Source organism: Aythya marila (assembly GCF_965140915.1).
Source record: "Aythya marila genome assembly, chromosome: 10".
Taxonomy (NCBI): domain Eukaryota; kingdom Metazoa; phylum Chordata; class Aves; order Anseriformes; family Anatidae; genus Aythya; species Aythya marila.
Window position 1 is genome coordinate 14648857 of NC_139051.1, and position 15481 is coordinate 14664337.

The 15481-nt window shown below is 37.5% G+C and overlaps 1 protein-coding gene across 4 annotated transcripts in view; it reads right to left on the reverse strand.

Annotated features, from left to right (window-relative positions):
- Positions 1 to 2875: 2875 nt before the first annotated feature.
- NISCH (nischarin) overlaps positions 2876 to 15481 on the reverse strand; it is a 29035-nt gene continuing 16429 nt past the window's right edge. The window contains exons 13-21 of one of the 4 annotated variants that reach the window (XM_082768074.1): positions 14643 to 14751; positions 11837 to 11958; positions 10899 to 10954; positions 9097 to 10410; positions 8509 to 8683; positions 7148 to 7301; positions 6470 to 6598; positions 5427 to 5588; positions 2876 to 4379 (exon numbers count right to left, since the gene is read on the reverse strand). In XM_082768074.1, the coding sequence (XP_082624200.1) occupies positions 3751 to 4379; positions 5427 to 5588; positions 6470 to 6598; positions 7148 to 7301; positions 8509 to 8683; positions 9097 to 10410; positions 10899 to 10954; positions 11837 to 11958; positions 14643 to 14751 (2850 nt within the window). In that variant the 3' untranslated portion in view covers positions 2876 to 3750. Of the gene's footprint in view, positions 4380 to 4642; positions 4740 to 5426; positions 5589 to 6469; positions 6599 to 7147; positions 7302 to 8508; positions 8684 to 9096; positions 10411 to 10898; positions 10955 to 11836; positions 11959 to 14634; positions 14752 to 15481 lie in introns of those variants that run through there. The other 3 variants (XM_082768075.1, XM_082768076.1, XR_014318176.1) reach the window with 3 other exon arrangements.

Here is a 15481-nt window from a genome sequence, read left to right on the forward strand (position 1 = left end):
GTGCAGGGACTAGAGCACAGTCCTACAGTTTTTTGTTTTTGTTTTTGTTTTTTCTCTTGGCAAGCTGGAAGGAACAAGAATTTTAAAGTTTGATGATAAAAGTGAAGAAAAAACAGGAAGGTCATACGGCAAGTAGGAGACTATTTACCTCCCTCTCTCACACACACACTCACACAATGGCCCATCCCAGGCAGACAGGTAGAGCTGCCTGAGCACAGCGTTGCCTTGTGGTTCAGGAAGAAATTATCACAGCTGCTCACCTCCTGTTAGCGCAAAGCCTGGAAGGGTAGCGGCACCAACGTCAGAACATAAATGCTCTAAGTCCTGCCCTACTCACTGCTGTTGACTCTGAGTTCTTTTATGCATGCTCCCGCAGGGAAAGCCTGCTAAGTATTCCCATCTCTGTTTTACTTTTATACCTTTCCCATCTATTAAGCAGTGTCCTGGGATTTTGCTGGGAGAGCCAGGTTCTAAGCTCCCCACAGATTTTTCAGTATTAATTAGATGCTGCAGTTCAGTAACAAAACGTGCTAAAAAATTGCTGTGGAAAAAGTGGGGGTATGAAACTTATTACACCGAGAAGGTGCTGAGGAAGTACAGAGGCCAACACTGAAAAATAACCTCACTAGATCCCCAAGGAGCAATAATATCCAGAGCTGGTAAACTAGCCATAAGGTTGTATTATTACAAACATTAAAAAAAATCTCTGAGAGGGGACAAGGAAAATTTGTCCTTGGGACAAGTGACTAGTGAGTTGTGACCTGTCAGCACTAGGCGTTTCTTTAGGCATCTATCGAGGTCTTGTTCAGAGCTGGCCACAGACATTCCTTAGCATCTTCATGGTGTTTCATATTCTCGCTTTTTCCACAGCTCGTCAAGTTACTAAATGCCCCTCCATTATCAGGTAGACAGCAGGAAACAGAAGTTTGTAGTCTGTCTGCTCTAAACCACAACTTCATGCTTTTCCTCCCGTTGCCACTTCTCCTAAGATTGTGTATGTTTGAAGATTAATACCATAAAACTTTTGAATCAGATGTTTTTGAATCAGATGTATGCAAGCTAGAAGTGGCATTGTGTTACTCCTTTTTTAATTAAAAATTATCAAAGTTGTCAAGACCAGGAAAACAACTTAAATGGGCTGATGTAAACACATCACCATTCAGTACATCTGCAGCCAAGAGATCGCAGGGCTGTAAAAACAGCATGGGAATGGACACGGAGCAGACAGGATGCAGGTCAGGCTGTCACTTCACCTTACAAAGAAAGCATGGCTGAGCTCAGGTCACCACCTCATTCACTCTCCTTCCTAGTGAGATTTATTTACAATTTTATTTACAATTTTTCAATTGTAATACAAAGGAAATTTTAAAACCTTTAACCATATCCTCAGCAGATGACACTGAGTACAAATGCAGGGGTCTTCCCTAGGGTTACATACACCTACATCAGTTGGAAAGCCAAATTATGGAAGATCATTTAGGACATATTTTCTTGAAAAAAGGTCTTCCCACCTGCCTATGTATGCATCCAGTCCCAACTTAAGCAACTTTGATACTGTCTTAACACTGAACTGTTTGAAGCTGTAAGAGATTTGAGGGCAACCTAAAGAGAAATGAGCATGCATGGCTTCATAGCACTCTTGGAAAGAGAGAGGAAGAAATCAAAGCTGTTCTATGTGACCAAAACTGCTTACAAAGCTTCTTCAGTCTGCAGAACATTCTGTACAAACTAATTGTGGAAAACAGAAAATGACACAATCAGCTAATTTACAGAATCCAAGATGAAGGACTGCATTTTCAAGGAAAACTCAAATAGTGCCATTTATTTCTAAAAGTGGGGATTTAATCAAAATATAACAAAGACAACAGACTGGTGCCAAGGGACAACAGTGAACAGTTTTTCAGCTGAACATTGAACTTTAACGATCAGAAATGTGCACGCACAAAGCACCGTAACTCCACCAGGTTTTAACATGGGCCAAAGAACAGGGGAGCAAACATCTGAATTACTACATGTTTTTTTTTTTTTTATATATATAAACATAGAAATGAACTGGAGCTAGTATCAGCAAAGCCAGTTTGCACCTACTTTGTCTAGACCATGCTTCCCCTGGCAGAATACAAGAGATAATGGAAAAAAATGCCCTGAAAATAAACAATTCTCATCACACTGTGAGATACTAAATGTAAGAATCAGGAAATATTGTATTATATAACTAAAAAACTACTGAACATTTCATTCATCTTAATACAATCAGTGCTTACCACACTTAAAGGGAAATTGTACCCATTTTCTGGATTGTATCTGACACAAACAGAAATATTTTAACAGCTTAAAGGAGGACTTCTTAACTGAAACCTCAAGAATATTTGTTTTAAGCTTTAATGCCACAAGACAGAAAAAACTTGCCATTCCTGGAGATGCTCAAGACTTGTTTGGAACAGGAACTCAATGTGTTTGAACTCTACCCTGTTCTGAGCATGACAGGTATCTCTCAACTTAAGTTCCTTTACATTTTTTAAGGGAGAATCAGTTTTAAGCAGCATCAGCTGGCCATGTATATCAAAACCATCCTTCCATTCTTAACCCCTGCAGATGTAGAACAGTTACTCAGAGTCTCAGAATTAGTCTTCACAATAGTCAGTAGTTTTGTTTTTTTTTTCCCCCTGTCATAGGAGGCTAGAACTTGCTGGGCACAATAGTATCTGAAGTTACAGATGACAATTTGGAAAGCAAATTCCTACTGTCTGATGGAGCAGCAAAAAGACTTCAAGTAAATCCTCTTTAAACTGTGCTTAGAAGCTGCAGACCCTCAGTTTCCACAACTCAGCTTTATTTCTGGACCAGTATGTATTTGCTAAATTATTTTTCTTCCTGCCTATTTCATACTTTACAATATACTCTAGGAACAAAATGTGCCACTGAACTACTATACAGTATTCTGCAAACACAAAAGGCATACTTGAATAAAGACAAGGCCAAGCAAAAACTGTCAAATTACACTTTATTTGTATTGACAAAATAGGCAAAAGACTTGGTGTTCAGAGATAAATTAATTATTTGCTGACAAAACAGTTGTATAGCCATGTTGTGTATTTCCATTTTCAAGACTACACTGAACAGACTTTTCTGAGTAGACTTTTACAGGCAATTCTTTTCCCTAGTCTTAGAAAAAAGAATGCTCAAACTAATCTCATGAGAAAGTGTCACCTGCTTGTCACTCAAATTTTACTGTTAAGTTCACAATTGGCAGCAAATAATTACATTTGGCCTCAGAAAGGAAAAAAATATGTAAAACTAAGGTCATTAAATAATAAGCATTAGCAGCATACCCAAAATACATCTTGTACAAAGAACATTGCACTTGAACTTACACAAGCATTTACTGTTATTTACACATCAGAATTTGTATAGAACATCAAGATTGATATATACAGAAAAACAGCAGAAACCTTAACAGCCCTAGAAGACGGCATATCTAGTGTTGACTCCTAATTTTTTCCATACAGTTTCCCAGGATGTCTCATGAGTTTTTTTCACTATATACTGTTGCATAAAAAATACTTTACAAAAAGTTCAACCCCTAGCTAACACTTCAGAGTATTTGTATGGACTATTAAATGTTCACTGCACTAGGGAGCAAGGGAGTCCAGTTCAGCTCCTTAATAAAAATACAGAATTTGACAGGCTCTATTTAAATGCTGTGCTTTACTTTATAATAAACACTGAAATCACTTAGCTGTGCAATGATTACCCAGTGAGTTCCAAAGGCAGTTCCCTACCACACAGTATCTCCCACTGTCTTGCAAGCAACGAAATTAACTTCTCTCGGCTTTCTGCACTTGGGATAAAGATGTACCACTGGATCTCTCTGCTCCTGCTGCCTTCTAGTTTTGCATTTCCCTTTGGGGCATTATCAGTGTCTCCAAAGTGATCCAGTGTTAAGTTCTGCATCAGATCCTGATTCTGAACATCATCAAACACAAAAGTAAGGGCCTGCGGATATGTCTGATAACCCATAAGGACTCTATCTAAATCCCGGATTCGTCTTCCATCTGCAAGCTGATACTTGTCTCTCTTTGGTGGTTCCTTAGCAAATTCAGGTAGTGGGTAACTGATGTAATCTTCATCAAAGAGAAACAAATCAGAGCTGGTTAGTATAAGTGTTTTAGGTTGAAGTGAACTAGTGTTTTGGGCAGATCCTTCAACATGATTTACTTGAAATGCCAACACATACAGAAGGATATTGAGAGACTGAAGATTAGTCAAATCATCCATCTTCTCTGCCACTAGAAAAGCAAGGTCCCCAATCTCCTCTTCATTGGGATAAATAAATTTTACTCTGCTTGAGTGAATCAGTTCATAATTCTCCATTTTTCCTGCAAGAACAAGTACACAGTGTTATATTTCCACTTAAATACTATACAATACTTTCTTAAATGCATGAGGATAAGCAACAACATTGGATAGTTGGTTGTATCTTGAATTTTTCCAGATACCATTTTTGCATGTATGGTTTTACTTCACAATACTGGAATAATTTTTATTACCTGTATTTCTGCAACTTTCTCACCACAACTAGTTCAGGCTGACAGTAAAAGAGGCAGAAGGAAACAGCTGAATTCTCATATCAGACTACCCACCTTCTTACCAGCTGATTTCCTCTGCTTCCTCCTTCCCACTCCCTAGTTCTGAACTGACAAAGCATCATCAGATCACTGAACACAAGCTTCCTACGTCTTTCAAACAGACAAAAGACAGAAAATAAAAACAAGAAGAAATAAAACCTCTACATGAATTACTTTTATATCCCCTCCATTGCTTATATACCCCTGTTGGATGAGCACATTCCTCTCTTTCAGTGTTAGGCTTCCTTCAAGTTTTGCTGTTTTCTATTTAATACTTCCAGGGAGTAAGAGTTTGCAGTATTGCCTCCTGTCATTACAGAACCTATCTGCTTTTTTCCACATAAATCAGCTGACCTAAGGAAAGGTCTGACTACTCTTACCAGATCTTGCCCTTTCTGGGCTTCCACACCTTCTCCTTAGAGCAGTTACACTAATAATCATTCTTCAGGAAAATGTGATTTTATTTTGTGAATAAGATTCAGAATTCTAAGCATAAACGTTTAACCTGACATTGGAACTGAACTTGATGTGCCTCAAAAAGATTTGGTTTTCACTTCACTACGTTCTCTCAGAATGATGGGATTCCTTCATCTGACCAAGCAAGGAAAACCATAACTTTTAGACTTTATTATATTTACTGTCCTTTGATGAAAGACTTACAAGTCTTTCTAGGTTGAAACTCGCAGTGGGAGTACATAGGAAACGCAGTTTCTGCTGTATCAAAGCAGCAGTTTAGTAGTTTTGATGCTCTTAGTAACAAGCCTAAATAGCTACAGCCATGTAAAAAAGTCCACTTACCAGTGTTTTTACTCCCAAATTCGGAGTAGAAGTCTTTATCTATTGGCTCTGGTGAAGGTGTGCGTGCAAGAAGTGACAGAACTGCCATAAGCTGCTGCATGAAAGCATGGGTGTTGTAACTGTCTCTTGTCAGGCAAGTGACAATATGATCTGCAGAGTGTCCTGAATAGAATACAGAAAAACCATTCACACATCTGTATGTGGCACTACCATAGCTTCACCAACATGCAATAGTCACCAAAATAATTTCTTGCAAGCATTATTTCTCCCCAAAAGATTCATCATTATTCAGAAAACCTTAAAATCCTTGGAAAAGTATAATACAATTCTTACAAACCCCTCAAAAATAGAGGATATAATTTAACTTGATTTAAAACGATGCATACAAATTGTAAAATAGTTGAACAGTTTATCTTACAGAAAAATTGCCCTTAACTTTCTTTGTATACTAGCTATATGTAAGCTTACTTCATATCATTTTCAGTAATTTTTCCCCATCAAGGTCACAAGACAATTAGAAAGACACTTCAGAACATAGAAACATATGGCTCACAGGTAGTGGTACTCTAGGACAAAGCAATACAACCTCAAAACTTTACATATGTTACTTCAACTAAATTTTAAGTTGACATTCTCATCTTACGGAAACTAAAGTCTCCTTTTCCGTCCAAAAAAATCAATCATCAACTAACCACATATTTTGCAATGTGGACAGAACCTTGATCTTACTCTTCATTGCAAGCCAAAGCCTCAGAACAACAAGAAAGTCTTTAGAATTCCTTTCTGATCAGTCATCAAGATAGAAGATTTTTTAAAAGCACTTGTGGGACCAATTCATCAACATTAGAAGCTTCCTAGATACCTCAATTACAAGATGTTGCAAGCCTACTCATACAGCACCATCAGCATTACATTAACTCCTCTTAAGAAAAAAGGCAGCAAAAAAACTTTTTCAGCTCCCTAATCAAGAGAAGAATCCATCTGAACTAAGACTAAACAGATAATATTGATCTGAAAAAAATTAAAGCATAAGATGTACTCACCAGTAATTCTGAAGTATTGGTCAAACAGGCCAACATTTACTGACTGCAGATCATTAAGTTTTAACACAAAGCAGCAAGAGAGGTGGAAAGAGTTGTTTTCACAATCTGAGTGTTCTTCATTCCAAAAATCTGTTGAAGATATGATGAAGTCAAAAGAAAAAGAACGATGATACTCCTTTCTATAAGTGTAATTTCTATATCCAGAAAATGTATCACACAAAAAAAAAAAGAAGTTGAGAAGTAGGCAGGAATACTGGTTGATTTCTCAAACACCGTATCTCCTTGTTAACATTATTTCTTGAAGAACTGCATCGCAGATAAATTTACAAATCACTCATATGAACTGAATGCACACTGTTTCATTCTCTTCACTTACCATTCTGCTCTCTTAAATGGCCTTTACCTACCCAGGTGATGCTGGGGATTATCAAATAATAATCAGAGGGAAGCATGGACACAATGGCACATGAAAGTGTTTATCTGACAAGCAGCCATGACTCAAGAACCCAAACCTGCAGCTTTGAAGATAAAATCCCCATGCAAGCACTTTGCAGAGGGTGGATTGTGCCACTCTTCCTCAACCAGGAAGATCAGCCAAAACTGGTAGTTAAACTCAAGACAAACAGATGGGGATTAAGTTCAATCTTACCAGAGGATCAAAATTAATAGCTCTCTTACCTAACTGATGCTCATCCGCACGAATGAAAGAATCATCCAACAGAAAGTAAATAGCTTTTGTTGAGAGAAGCACACAAGCCATCACTTCCACGTTGGGAGTTTTGTAAAACAGAACTGAAGACCACATGAGATGCCTCAGCTCTTCATTTTCCACCTAAAACGTAAATTGTATTTCACAAATCACTTGCACACTTTGACCTTTCAGACAGCTTTACCATTTCAGAGGCAGCTTTAGATTACTAGAAAAAGTTTCAAAACATTTGAAGCATCCAAATGTGCTATAGTGAGAGCAGAAGTTTACCTTTAGCTGCTAAACACATCTACAATAGCTGTCTACTGAAAATGCTTTGGTTTTGTGTAACAGAATATTTTTCTATCATGGTCTAATTATTCCCTATTTTCTGACAAAGAAAAGAAACAATTAGTGCACAAGATGCTTTCTAAAACAAAAAGACAATTTTACCAACAGATGAGCAGTGACTCCCACACCTCAGGCCTAACAAGCCTTCACAATGCAACTCCGAGTTCGGATTTAAAGATCCTTAAGAAAGGATGGAAGTGATGGAAACACAGCTCATCACTACAGATGCTGTTCCAGCCAGGCATCCTTCCAGCTTCTAGCCTGATGAGTGCTGTGAGCTCTCAAATGAGTCACCTGCTTTTTTTTTTTAAATCAACTTCTCCCAGTGCAAAGAAAAGTACAACTTACAAATTGTGGTTACTTTAGAATACATTAAGAAAAAAGGTAATAATAACAGCATCTATTTCTTACTAAGCTCTTCAATTGACATTTTTACTAGAAACACAGTGATTTATCACTTCAAATGCCACCTCACTGATTTAAGTTAGAACTGTACTTTTAAACTTAATGTTCCCCACAGCCAATAAACCTAATTTCTCAATTACAGGTTTATCTGCTCATGTTTTTGGAGTCCCTAGAGCCAAGCACATACTGTCTTGTATTCATGAACTGTATTACCCAAAATGTCAGGACACAGTGTAGCTAGGTACCAACACAAGAGATAATTCCACTCTGTTGATTATTTCATTTTATCATTTTAAAAGAAAAATAGGAACATTTTTGGAATGGTCATTTTCAAGATGTACTAGTGTACTTTCTGGCTCTGCATCAAGGATCCTGAAGGCAAAATATGCCTGCCAGGACCACAATCACTGCAGTAGGGGCCTCAAAGGCAAGTTGCACAAACAGGTTTCTGAGCAAAATGTTTCCAGGTTTGCTTCAGCTAAGCTTTTCAAGTTTGATCAGGCAAGGTTTTTCACTTTTTTTTTTTTTTTTTTAAGTATTGTCTAATACTGAAAGGTCAAGTCATACTTTTATATACCCAGGCTAGGTGCAATACCTCTGCAATGTTGCCATGGAAAAATTCAACTAGGGCATTTCCTTTCAGCCCAGCCACATACTGCAGAGATGCAGAAACGTGTAGGTGAATTGGAACCTGGTTATCTTCTGTAATCTTCTGCATAAGAAATTCAGATGGATATAAAGATGACAGAGTCAGATGAGGCTTGCAAAAGCTAGGAGACAAATCCAGAAAACATCATCAAAATTTCAGGAAATAAACAACTCTCCCCAACAAAAATTCATACTTAGTCATTCAACAACTGGGAACACGCAACTTCTATTCTTAGTTTATGAATGTGACTCTAAATGAGATCTCTTAAGCATCACTATCTGTTATGGTATCAGCCTTCAAGCACCTGAAACACAAAGATTCCTTCCATAAGAAAATACATTTTAAATTATAACCACAGAACATTTTTTCTTTAAAGGTTGACAGGTGTGTTCCAGGATAGCCAGTCACGCATACCAAAGAACAGCAGAATCAAAGTGGTCTACAAGTCAAACCAACTACAATAACAACTGCAAACAGTGGCAGCGCCACCTTACCTTCAATACCATGCAATAAATCTTTTATGGGAATTGTTACCTTGCTGATTGACCATGTCTGTTTGAATCCAAAGAGTGATTTCTTGCAGCATCTGGTTTGTTTGAAGCTTTGAAAATAACAATAGTCTTAACATCCTGCAGGAGTGTCCTTAAGAGACTGTAAATTCTTAGAAAGTGGAATTTCTCATGAGGTAGAACAAACACCGCTGTAACAAATCTGTATCCAATGAGCAACTCCAGCACATGCCCATCCAAAAATGAACCCTTCTGTTGAATAGACACGTGAGTCGGATGTAGCACAACTGATGCTAATGGTATCCTATTCAGCATAAGAACACTTCTCAAATCTTCTGTGCCTACCCATTTACTTGGCAGTAAACTGAAATCCACTTTGACTATGTACAAATGCTGGGGTGTTAGAAACACCCAACAGGGATGGAACACACAGGGGCCCTGGTCAGAAGACTTGTACATTGAAGAATAAAGTGCTGAACACAAATCATTTTTTGACCATTTTTTGTTATTGCCAGCTGGCTCTGGATGATGCAAAGTTTTCTGAACATTGGTTTTGTTCCCGTAAACAAGGTATGTTAGGAAGCAACCTTTTATCTCCACATCCTCTGAGGAAATGCAATTCAATTCCATAAGCTGACAAAGAAACTCTTGGAGGTTTGCATTTCCACAGTATATTGTGGAGCTTTGTAACACTGATGTGCAGCGTTGAGAACATGTGTGCAAACAGGAATAAAAATCTTGAAGATTCTGGGAGTCTGAAACAACAAGCAAGCAGTTATCGCTGTTTTTCAGCTTCAGTGTTAAACAGATTTCTGGCATGAAAAATCCAAATTCTGCTATATCAGTATATGGAAAACATAGCATTAATTTCAAGGCAGAGGGGATATGCTGGCAATTTCCTCTCAATTCCTGAGGAAGAATCTCAAACACAGCTAGCAAATCATCAGTCAAAACCAAACAGGAAGCAAACTGCCTGAGTCCCTTATGAATGTGAATAGAGAAACTCCAGAGAATTTTGACTATGTCAACGCTCTTCACTGCTGTGCTGTCAGATGATTGAGTATCTGAAGTTGTGTTGAACTCAAAAGTCTGATCTCCTTCATGAAGTCCCATTTCAAAATACCCATCTTCTTTGTCTGTGGTTCTGGAATCACACAGAGGGCTTCCTTTATTCTCTGTAAAGGAGTGGGGTGATCTCTGCACAGTCTGAACTATCAAGGCAGAAAGGTGCTGGATAAAATCCTGGTTTGTGGCAGTGTATGACATGCAATTGAAAGGCAAGATGATGGTGTTACAGGGGTCAGGCACGGCACAGTGTTCTTCCTCTGAATGATCCAAACTTCAAAAGAGACAACAAGCCACAGTAAGTACAAGCAAGTTTAAAACCAGCTACAATGATCTACATTTCGTGGCACTGCTTATCAGAATTTGAGGCTTACTCTATGCTACTTCAGTTAAGTCAGTGTAATTTATAGAACATCCTTGCACTGCACACAGCCATTAGTTTCTAAGGCTGGTAACGTACAATTTTATAGAAAGGACTAAAATTCTTACTCGTCCTTTATTTCCCACCTTGTATAAGCATATCCATACAAGTTAAAGCACTTTACAATGCAGCCATTGCTATTTTTGAGACTACCAAATACATTCCAGAGTTCAAAGGTTAAAAACACTTTACATAATGTAATCACTTTTGGTTCAAAAACAGATACAGCACACAATGAAAAATAGTTCAGCCCTACAGGCCAAGTTTTAAGAATGCCATATCTACTACTGTTATCCAAAAGCTAACAAGGATATAAACCAGAACTTTTATATCTAGCTTACCACGTATGACCACCTCTTCCATACTCTTCACATGAGTCTAATAGAGAGGCAGGTGCCTACGGAAGAGAAGAAAACATCAGGAAGCTACCAATTACTTATGGCTGCTGCCAGTCTTCAGCACACATGAAGAGCGAAACTAACGTTAGCAACAGCTTTTTAAAACAACTCTGTGAAGTCCTGATTGTTGTACTCACATCAGCTGAACAGATCTCCTTTGAGGATCCTAACACACTGCCTTGTTTACTTTAGGTTAGATATTCAATAAGGTAAGAAAAGAATGGACCATTAATGACTTGAGAACGGATCCAACCTTAGGTCCATAGATTATTGTAGCACACTACAAATATATACTGTGAGGAAAAAAGGTAAAGGAACTTAAAGACCAACGACATTGGTGACAAAGGAAAACACTACCCCCAAAGTCTTACTGTCTCTTTCCCTGAAGCCATGCATATGAATACTTCTAATAGTTACAACAAATGAAAATGTAATTCAAGAGCTATCAACAACAGCAGGAGTTTGAAGGAGACAAATTAAGGCCATTACCTATGGAGAAGATTCTCCAGCAATACTAACAAGACTAGCAAAAAAATCTCCTTCTGAAAGGTGATATTGTCTTGCACAAGGTAAGTCTTGCACAGAGCAAGTGGATACTAAACATTAACATGATACTAATACTGGGTCAACATGCTAAAGTCATGACAGTGACACCAATTCTCTGCAAATCTTGTAAAGTGTGATTATACATTTAATTTATAAGGTGGACCAGCAACTTCACACTGTTTAGGCCCACCTCCTTTTTACATTATAGCAACTCTGAAAAAAGAAATCCATATAGCTGTGCTACAGATTACTCTGATAACCAAAGTTTAAGATCAGGAAAGCCTGCAAAAAAGCTTTTCAAAATACCATAAAACAAACACAAGAACTGCAATTACCTGATTTTTACATCTGGAATCTGGTATTTCAAAGCATCTCTGGGGAACTGTATGGTCTGTAGGAGTCAATCCACTGGATTGCAAAGAACTGCTAGCTAGGACTGTTTCTTCACAAATTATTTCTAGAACAAATAGAAACTGCTCTTAAAACTACTGCAGTAAAACCAAAATTGATGTCTATCTGCCAGACAAGTGGAATAAAAACTGTACAATCAAAGTCTGATGATAAATCATTAAAGCTAAATGAGCCAAGACAAAAGAGAAGCAGGTAGAATCTTAGTTGAATTGCACACAAGCCCTTAACTGTATTGAAAGTTGCATTAAAATGGATGAAATTCCTTTTCCAAGCTAACAATTTAAATCTCAGCTTCTGGTGTAAGAATCACCCTTAGTTTTAACAGAAGTTGTCAATTTTTCTAAAAGTAACCCTTACTTTTAACAAACTATCGCTTGGCTGGCAAAACCAGCAGCAAAGCACTCTGGCAACTTTTCAGCATTCTTTCAAGTTTCCACAGGCTTCAGGTGAACAAGCACAATTAACTGCGTCAATTGTTCAGAAAGTCAGACATACCTGGCCCCTCAAACACCACTCAAGAAAATTAGCCCACCTTATTCAAAATCTTTCTGAAGGGTTCAAAGCTGTGTATTAATAAAACTTATGAGCAGATATATGGGAACATTCTTGTGGACATTTGACATTTTTTGCCTGTGATACTTGCACTGAAGCAACGCAGAGAATCCATTTTCAGTATTACCACTGAGCCAGGCAGTTCAAATACATAAATGAGCAAATGAAACCAACAGAATTAGAGTGGATGTTTTTCTAGCCTGAGCATAAGAACTCCTGCATGTACCTTTCTGGACTGATAGTCAAATTTAGCAGATTACATCAAACCTTCTCATAGTCAGAGGAAACACAGAAGGTATTTATTACTTGAACAAAACACTGCATTAGCAATAAGGAAATTCGTATTGACAGGAAAAACAGAACATGACATTATTTTTGGTTTTCTGTTTCCTATATAAATATTTCATCTTTTTCCATAAGCCATTTGCCAGTGACATTTAATTTGAATAATATGTTACGGAAACAGATGGTGTGTAGAAAAACTGCAGAGAAAACAATTCATAGAAATAGCATATCAGGAAATTAATTCCATTATTCATGATTTAAGGTCTAACAGTAAAACTAATTGCCCAGCATATTTCAAAATTCTTAAATAGATTTATCAAAGTCAGTTTTGAAAACAACCCTCGATAGCTAAATAATAAAAATTCCTGTTACTGAAGATGAAAACAGCTTGCCTTAGTCCTCTTTTATTTTCCTACCCCTTAAGCAGTCTTCCCTACGATTTTACTAAAGGAACCTCATCAAAAAATACTACAGTAACTAAACATTATATCTTACACCAATCTTTCTAAAAAATTCAAGTACTTTGGGAAGGAAGACCCGTTGTTTTTCTCCCCCTAGATTCATTTGCTCTTAAATATTTACCATAGTAGAACAGAACTATGGACCAATAACTTTGAAAGTTACAGTTGTTGCTAGCATACATTTTTACAGCTAGTTCTGTGTAAAACTGCAGGTCATTACATAGTCGAACGGTCTCAGTCCTCTAATTTAAATACTTAATACTTTAAAGCGAGCATTGAATAGAATAGTTCATTTGGAAGGGACCTTCAGTGATCATCTAGACCAACTGCAGGTGACTTCAATATATGCAAAGAAAGCTAAACACTTTTTGCACACATTTTGGAAAAGCTGTCAGCACCTTATCTGCAGATGAACGAAGTTGTCTAGAATAGTTACAAAGGCAAATTAAGTACATAAGTAGCAACTAAAACAATATTTATTTCAAATTATTTGTCCTTAAATGAGATGTTGTCAAAATAATTTATTTTTTTTTTTTTAGAATGAACTAAAAAACTGACTGTAGAAATCACAGCAATTATTTTTTTTCCCTCCAAAGACCAGGCTTTTCAGGCATGGTTCTCTCCCACTCATCAATCCAACAGAATTATAGGAAAAAGCAAGCATCTGTTGAGACACTTACTGAGAATATATTCCCTTCTCTTTTAACTAACTCTTCTCCCACTATTCATGTCTTGCTGCACTTTAAAGTTGTCAACCATGCAAAAGACCCCCAAAGTCTTCCCAGTTAGAAGTCATGGGCTTCTGCAAAAGACACATGGCCATTCTTCTAAGGTCCTAATGCAACAGGCACTCTTTTTTGAAATAGACAAAAATAATTTTCAGGTAAGCTTAGCAGGTGCTGCAGCACTATGGATGTGCTGAAACCACAGGCTCACCATGAACACTGATCCCACAACTGTCTTCCTTTTGCTATTCCCTGCCATCTCCTTTTACTATCTTCCCCCAACTTTGACTGAAATGAAGCTCTTGCAAATAAATAATGCCACTTCAGCTCACATTTTGCAGAGCAAGAACAGATAGATAAGCAATTTTACATGTCTATACATGTCAGTTTTCCATTAAGAAGCTAGGATATGCATCTAAACTGAGACAAGATCTGTAATCCTCTCTGCAGGTGGTTTATGCAGGGTGATGCAGTTAGAAGTCCTGTGCCCACACTTTCTGTATAGTTAACTAGCACTCCTGTGAACAACAGGTCAGATTTGCTGATTCACACACAGCTTCCAACTTTTAAGACAACACAGCCGAGTCTTTCTGCTTCGTTTTGTTTTAAGACCTATATCCATGCACATCATATTCATGTATATCAATGCAGCTTAAAAAAGCAGAACCAAGAGGCTCAGCCCAGCAGCACGATACATACATGATTACCTTGGCTGGAGCTGACAGGACGAGGCAGAGAGGGAGAGGAAGGACGAACAGTAAGAGAAGAACAGTTTGATTTGGAGCTGGCAGCAGTGAGCCTGGAGTCCTCACTGATCTAATAAAGAAAGTATGCAGTGATTAAAGAAAAAACTAAGTATACAGGACATTAGATCCTGAACTAAAAATAAGCCTACATAAGCTTTTTCAATTTTAGTAAAAGGAAAGTTAGTGCCAGCTTTTTTTCCACCTCCTGTCACATCCACTGGTTTGTTTTCACATTCTTAGTGGAGTTTCACTAAGAATTCATAAAGTCATTTTGATCACTGTGCTTTCTGACAAAGTCAACATTGATTTTCATAAACCATAGCAGAAAAAAAAACATACCAGAATTTCTACACTGCAAGGACAGAACAGGTTCTATTAATGATTTTTAATACCAAAACAAGATTGACTAGCTACACAGCATGCAGACATGTGAGAATTCAAGGAGCATTCAGATCCTTCATCCTTCACCACTGTTTAATATCCACAAGAACAACATTTGGGAAAGTCATTTGAGTACTTATCAGCACAAGCAGTAAGATTACACCCCTGCAATCTCTCTACTTGTATAAGATGTAATACAACTTATGGTCAACTGCGTATTCTCTGTGCACACCATTAAGTCATTCTGTCTTTTCCTCCCATTTCTCTCTCCCAAGCCAGCACAAAAAGTGATAATTTTGTGATAAGTGATAAATCTGATAATTATTGAAATTGCACTGAAAACTACATGTAAATAGGAAAGAGACAATATTAAAAGTCCATAACCACATAAAAGCATGAGCAAAGTATAAAAACTCAAA